At 61.9% G+C, this 7,350-nt stretch overlaps 1 protein-coding gene across 1 annotated transcript in view; it reads left to right on the top strand.

The window, feature by feature from the left end:
• Positions 1-1,347: 1,347 nt before the first annotated feature.
• The window catches only part of Kcnh2 (potassium voltage-gated channel subfamily H member 2), a 31,737-nt gene continuing 25,734 nt past the window's right edge, over positions 1,348-7,350 (top strand). The window contains exons 1-2 of the mRNA XM_090333529.1: positions 1,348-1,591; positions 4,213-4,443. Coding sequence (XP_090189655.1) covers positions 1,516-1,591; positions 4,213-4,443 — 307 coding nt within the window. The 5' untranslated portion in view covers positions 1,348-1,515. The remainder of the gene's footprint in view (positions 1,592-4,212; positions 4,444-7,350) is intronic.

Here is a 7,350-nt window from a genome sequence, read left to right as displayed (position 1 = left end):
TAGGGTGGTCTCCCGGTGACCCGCCTCCCTCCTTCCAGACTGTTCTCCTCTTTTGTCCTTTGTTCCTCCCCTCCCCCCTAAATCCCATGGTGACAAGACTCAGCCCCCTTACTGCAAGGACAGTGGCAGCTGCAAGGCCTCAGGAGTCCCCACGTGGCCCCATCCATCTTGACAGGCCTCTGATCCAGGCTGCAGGCAGGGGAGGGGACCTGCAGCCCGCTCAGCTGCCGACTCCTCCCCGCTCGCTGGCCTGCTCAGCTGTCAACACTCGCCACCCGCTCTGGCCTGTCTAGCCAGGCCGTGCCTGGGCTCAGGGACACCCCGGCCCGAGGACCCGGACTCAGACCGGGCAGGGGGTGGGCTGGCCGAGGGCAGGCGGCAGGCGGACGGTCTGCCTGCCCTTGAGCATCCTCAGACCTCCTTGCCTAAATAAGGGCGCTGCAGCTGGAGCGAGCCAGCTGGCGGGGGAGGGGCCGGCGCCGCTGGGCCCCGGGCCCGGCCGGCTGGCGGCTCACGCCGGGGCCCGGGGCTGGAACCATGAGCTCGGGGGGCGAGGAGGCCGCAGGTCTTGTCAGAACGTCTGTCCAGGCGTGGCCCCCTCCACGGGCGCACATAACCCGGGGGGACCGCGTGCGTGCGGGGGGCTGTGCCCGCCGAGGCCGCCCTGCTCTCCAAGACCCGCGGGCCTGGGGCCTGTCCCGCCTCCCCGGGGTTCCCCCGGCCCTGCCCGGTCTTCGGAGCCCAGGCCTCGCCCTGGCCCCCGCGGCAGGCCCGGAGTGCGCGCGGCGAGCGCCGTGGGGAAGCGGGGCGCGCGGAACCGACCCTCGGCCCCCGCCCGGGTCTCCGCGCCGCCTCCCGGCCGGCCGTCGCACCTGTCCGCGCCGCTCCCCTCCCCGCCCCCCGCCCCCGCCCGGGTCCCTTCCCCCTCTCGGACGCGCGAGTCCCGGGGGCTCCGCCGCGGAGCCGGGGGCTGGGGTTGGGGGAGCGCTCGGGCGGCTCAGCCAATGGGAAGGGCGGGCGCTCGGGGTGGGGGGGGAGAGGGCGGGGCGGCGGGCGGCGGGCGGGCGGGAGGGGGCCGGGAGGCGGGGGCCGGAGCCCGAGGGGCGCGCGCCGCCTTAACCCTTCCGCGGCCGGGCCGAGCCGCAGGCGCTGCCCGAGCCGCGGGCGCCGGAGCGGCTGTCGGCGCGGCGGGCGGGCGGGCGGGAGCCGGGAGCCGGGCGCACGGGCGGAGCGCAGCCTCGGGGACGCGTCGGAACGGAGCCGGCGGCTCTGCGGGGGCCCGCAGACAGGTGTGCGGGCGGCCGGGCGCCTCGAGCCCGGGCAGCTCCAGGCCCGGGCCGCGGTCCGAGCGGGCACCCCGAGCCCGCAGTCCACACCCGGCCCCGCCCGGGCTCAGCTTGGCCGCGGGGTTGGGGGGGCGCGGACCACGGCCCGGCCGGGCCACCCGAAGCGTAGTGCCGGGCCGGGGCGGGCCGGGGTGGGTGGGGGCCAGTCCGGCCCGCCCATGGGCTCAGGATGCCGGTGCGGAGGGGCCACGTCGCGCCGCAGAACACCTTCCTGGACACCATCATCCGCAAGTTCGAGGGCCAGAGTGAGTGGGGGCGGGGCGGGGCGGGGGGCGGGGGCGGGTCGAGCCTTCCGGAGCGCGGACGGGGTGGGGGGCGTGCCTGGGCCGTGCGCAGCGCCCCGGGCGAGTCCGTGGGGGGCTCCAGCCCGCGGCCCGGGTGCCAGCGGGCGGTGGGCGCGGTCCACGGTGTCTGGAGCTCGACTTTTGGGATGCAGAGTTTGTGTGACACCCGAGTGTGCCGGGAAGGGAGGTGGGACGGGAATAGGCAGGTGTCCCCCAACTCTGAGTGCCTGAAGTTTATGGGGCTGTGTGTGTGTGTGCACTGAAAGTGTAGAGTCACAAGCTTGACTGTGTTGTCAGACTTGAAAGCCGAGGATGCAGGCGCAGTGCCTGGAGTGTGTCAGTGACCTGAGGCCAGGGTCATGAGTTTGACCCCCCATGGGCAGGGGGAGGTGTCTTTGACAAGGCTCCTGATTGTGGGTCCTGTGCTAAGAGGGTGACCTAGGGCTGAGCTGGCTATGGTGTGCCACATCCCTGGTGTGAATTTTACTGTCATGGGCGCTCTCCCCAAAGCTTCTTATAGGAACTACAGCACCCCTAATGACAGTCTGGAAGCAGTGGTTTCCAGAAGTGTCCCAAGCTAGGTGAATGTTCTGGGCATTCGTATGCCTGTCCTCAAGGATGCATGTGCCACAATAGGTGTGACTGCCAAGGGCCCTGGGACTGGGAAGGGGGTGACATTCCTTGCCCATGCATGACCTGTGCCCACAGGACAACTTGTGCTGGTGCTGTGGTGGGGGAGGGGTCAGCTGGATGGGCAGCATTGTCTCCAGCTGAGGAACAGGGTGATCAGAGAGGGTGGAGACAGTGACACTGGTGTAAGCCTGGGGCTTGGGAGCAGGTCCTGGGCTTTCCTTCCCACCATGGGGGAGGCTGAGTAGGCACAGGAGGTACCTGGGAAAGACTTAGGAGGGGATTGGGGAGGCTTGGCTTCTGGCCCCACCTCTGCTACTGACTGCTCTGTGACCTTGAGTGCCTCTCATCTCTGGGCCTAAGCTTCCCCATCTGTGGAGGAGGAGGCAGGTCACAAGGGCTTTCTAAGTCCCTTTTGTCCTGGTATTCCAGGATCTTAGTAAGGAGGGGTGGAGGGGGCCTTGCCTTCGAAGAAATGTGCTCTTTTCTTTCAGGCCTAGGAAGGAGGACAAGCCGTGGCTTTCCCCATGTGTGGCTTGTGCTCTGGACTGTCTCGAGCTGAGATGGGATGAGTCAGAATCAGAGGGACTTTACAGTCCCAGCCCAGTCCTACGGATGCCTGTGGAAGAAGTTTCTTTTGGGGGGGGGCATTTAAGAACTGACATAAAGATGACCCAACTCCAAAAGGTTAATGTATTTGAAGCCAGGAAGAATGGCAGAGGAAGACAGTAGGACAGACATGTCTGATGGCCACCAGTCTCAGGGAAAGCCTGCTGTGGCAGCTTGGGCCTTGCCCTGCTGGTTGTTCAGCCTGGGGGCAGAGCCAGCAGGTGAGGGATGAGGAGAGTTCCAACAACTTCTCCAAAACCTCTGCTTTAAAAGCTAAGTGCCTGGAACTTGGGTTTATAGAAGGCTCTTATCCCTTGCCTGGCACCAGCTCAGGCTGCTGCTGGAGGCCTGCTGCTCACCTACTGGCCTGGATCTTGGGGGAAGCATGGGGTGAGTTTAGCTGAATGGGGTCCTCTGGGGGCTTCCCTCCCTGACTGGTCTACAGAGAAGCCTTAAAGCTCTGGAGGTTCATTCTCTTGCTCCTGTTTTCTTGCAAATGGGCCAAAGTCTTAGGCCCATCCTAGGTCAGAGGGGTTTCCAAGGTTGGGTGTTACGGGTCATTTTCCTTGCTCCCAGTGACCTTGGGTTTGGCTGGTAACCCCTGGCTATTCCTCTGCTTCCTGCAAGGCAGTGTTCAAAAGCTAGCACTGTCATTTGTGAGCTACAAGACTTGGCCACATTGCTGAACTTACCTCGGGCCTTAGTTTCTTCCTCTCTAACAGGGGCACCTCCTCTGGTGCCCAATATCCAGGGAGATAAAGTATAACAGGTGCCCAGTAGTTACCTCTCATCCTCCGTGGCATACCCACGGCCCAGCCCCTGTCTGCCAGTGGATGGGGTGTGGACGTTTTGGCAGGTACTGACCCAGCCGGGCCTGCAGGCACGCTGGGGAGTGGTTTTCTAGGAATCGAACCTTTAGTCCAGCGAGCAGGCATCAAGAGGGAGAAGCCAGGGGAGCCAGTGCAAAAGGAAGGCTGGCCGCCATCTCTGGCCCTTCCCAGGCTCCCTTTCCAGGCCCAGTGTTTATCCCTTCGCCGCGGCTGCTGACACGCGTTGCTGACACCCGCCCCGGGCAGCCTCGGAGGGGGCGCTGGCGCCCTGCCCGAGGGAAGCCGCGAAGCTGGCCAGGGGGACGGGGGCGTGCCCAGGCCCTGCCGGGCTCAGGCACCTGTGTCAGACAGGGCACAGCAGCTTTCTCGCCCGGCTGGGGACCCCAGTCCCCTCTTGGATCATTGATGCGGAACGTGTGTGACGAGAGAAGGTGGGAAGGGGATGGGAGTCCCCGAGCCTGGAGTCCCCGCTCACGAGCTCGCCCTTCCCCGCCTCCCCCCCCCCCCCCCCAGGCCGCAAGTTCATCATCGCCAACGCTCGGGTGGAGAACTGCGCCGTCATCTACTGCAACGACGGCTTCTGCGAGCTGTGCGGCTACTCGCGGGCCGAGGTGATGCAGCGGCCCTGCACCTGCGACTTCCTGCACGGGCCGCGCACGCAGCGCCGCGCCGCCGCGCAAATCGCGCAGGCCCTCCTGGGCGCGGAGGAGCGCAAAGTGGAGATCGCCTTCTACCGGAAAGATGGTAGGCGGGGCCTCGGCGGGGGCGGGGCCTCGGCGAGGGCGGGGCCGGGCCGGGGCGGGGCCTCGATGGGGGCGTGGCCTGGGCGGGGGCGGGGCCCGCGCCGTTTCCACGCCGGTGGGGTGGCTCTTCCGGTGGCCATGGGGGCTGCCAGGCTGAGGGCCTGCCCGCCTGCCCCTCAGATCCCTTCCTCCTGGGCACTATGAGCTAGGGGGGCCGCGGCTGAAGGCTCTGAGAGGTCAGGCTGGTGCTGACCGCTGGACTCCACCCTACATAACCCCTATCCGGTGATTGGTTGGTTCAGGAAGAAGGTGAGGCCAGGGAGGACAGCTGCTGCCCTTCTCCTGGCCCTTTTCTCTTCTGCTCTGCCATTTGTGGATAGGGGTTGGTGTGTGCCTCCCACGACTTCGGTTCCTTTTGTCCTTTTGTTTCATCTGGTGAGTGCCCCGCCTGGCCACCACCAGCAGCTCCTGCACCAGGTGTCTCTGCTCAGCCACCGCCTCCCAGCCCAGCTGCTCTGGGCTTCCGGAGAGTGAATAAACAGAGCTGGAGGCTGCCAGCTCCCGCAGCATGCCTGCCCTGTTGGGCTAGGTTCTGCTCAGGAAGTCAGTGAGATGGCTTAGGGCCTGTGGGCATCAAAGGGCTGAGAAGGGGTCTTCACCAGCCCAGGACATGTCCCAGAAGCATTTACTGCGCCCTTGTGGGCCCTCAGAACTGGGCTCCTGGATATGGAACAATCTACAGGACAGATTACTGTCCTCAAGCAGAGCTAGTGTCCCCGGGTCCTCTGCCATGCACGCTCCCGGGTGGTGGAGACCACTTTGTAATAGTTGGCCTTCTCACGGAACAGCACTTGGGGAACATGGTCACTGTGGCTTTGTGGAAGAGGGGGTTCTGCTTGCAGTAGGTCGGGGTTCTGTCTGGTGGGTAGTAAGGGCCACATTCATACTCTGAAATAGTGGGTGATTTGTACCTGCTGGACCCTGGATGACTGGTTATTTAGTGCAATTTTCACAACAGTCCTAAGTGGTAGTGACCTTTTAAAATCTTCATTTTATGGACAAGGACATTGAAGTTCAGAGAAATTGAGGAAGTTTTCCAAGTCACCAGCTAGAAAGCAGCAGGGCTGGGAATAAAGGCCATGTCTGTCTGATGAGAACCTTCTGTTCTGCTGTCTGGCATATTTTGAAAATGACACCAGAGTGTTATAGGTCTATCTCCATGTTGCACATTATTTCATATGCGATTAGATTTTTTTTAAAGTTTCCAAACCACAACTCATAAAACGAATATGAGCATGTAAGTCCTAAGCTCAGACATAATGAAGGAAATTATATAACACTGGTTAAATTGGTTGACTTTTCTGAATTTATTTCTACTTCTGGGATAATGTTCTTACACAAAGTTTGCATATTTGAGGGATTTTGTTGTTATTGCTTTGAGAAAGTCTTATCGTGTAGCTCGAGCTTGCTTTGAATTCTCCATCTTCATGCTTCTGTGTCCCCAAGGCTGGGACTATAAGCCTGTGCCACCATGCCTGGGCTAGTGCAGAGCTTTTGAGAAAGTGCCCACAACAGGGCCTTGCTCTGTAAAACCCTGTTCTAGTCCCTCTGTGATTGTGCTGGTGGATTTGGTGCCTTGGCAGCAGGTATAAGTGCGCTGTCTTCAGTGGCAGCATATGTGGGCCCCTCCCAAATGAGTAGGCCCACTGCTTTTGGGAGAAGATAGGCCGGGGACCCCCTTTGCCAGCAGCAATCCCAGAATCTTGATGATCTAGACAGTCACTTAATCCAGCCCCCCTTGAGTTATGGAAGGAGAAGCTGGGAGTCACTAGTGGAGAGGTTGGTCTACAACCCAGGTTCTCTCCCAAGTTCAAGCTCTGGGGAGTAGTTACTACTCCAAGTGGGGCAGCGACCCAGAAAACCCTCTGCTAGCATGCTGCCTCTTGTCTCCTTCTTTGCTCTCACCAAGTTTCCATGTGGATCAGGTAACTCTCAGTGGCCAAATAGCTTGGCTTTCTACCATCTGGGGCCCCACTGACCCTGGCTCCAAGGGCCTGTGGTAATGTAGGCAAATTTTCTCAGCCTTCCCTTCCTGAGCTACGAGACAGTCCTTGGTGTCAGCTTCTGGCTCAACCTGGGCTGTGTGTGTGTGTGTGTGTGTGTGTGTGTGTGTGTGTGTGTGCCAGGTGGAGAGGTAGAGGGAGGCATGCCCTGTCCTGTTTCTGTCCAGGCTTTTCTGTGGGGTGCCTGCTGGGGCCTGCCCTGGGGGAGTGGGTCCCTGGTTGTAGCCCCAGGGAGGCAGGGTGCCTGGGGAGGAGTCAGGGCTTTTTGCTGGCAGGAGCAGCCAAGGACAGCTGGGCTGTGTCGGTGCCTCTGGCCTAGCTCTGTGCAGTCTCAGGGTCTGGAGCCAGACAGCTCCATTATTTAGTTGCTGGGACTGCTGGGAAGTGGAGGGGCTAGACTGGGGGAGTGTGGCTGGAGGAAGGGACGCAGTGTGCTGGGGCTTCCCTGGCCCTCTGCCAATGCCCCTCGACGTCAGACCCAGGGTGAAAGTAGGATTGAGAATGAGAGCCGTGGTGTGGGGCTGGCAGGCTATAATATCCCAGTGCAGCACGGCCAGCAGCAGGTGCTGGCTGCATGCACATCTGTGCCCCGACATTGCCATTTCCAGGGTGTGACTCTTCCGTGAAGCCTGGAGGAGGTCCCCCTCTCTGTCCCTTCCATTCGCTGCTCTGCTCTTTGTTCCATCTCTCTGTCGCTTCCTCACTGCTGTGCTGTGTCGTGCTCTGCCTGCCTGCTGGGCTGTATCGTCTTGTCCTCCCAACCCCTTCCCACTTGGCCCTCCCTGCCTTTGTCTCCAGCCTGGCTGACCCTCTCTGGCTCTTTGTCTTTACCTCTTTCTGTGTGT

The sequence above is a fragment of the Megascapheus bottae genome, chromosome 5 (assembly GCF_031878675.1).
Source record: "Megascapheus bottae isolate mThoBot1 chromosome 5, mThoBot2.hap1, whole genome shotgun sequence".
NCBI lineage: Eukaryota > Metazoa > Chordata > Mammalia > Rodentia > Geomyidae > Megascapheus > Megascapheus bottae.
This window is presented reverse-complemented; position numbering and strand designations above follow the sequence as displayed.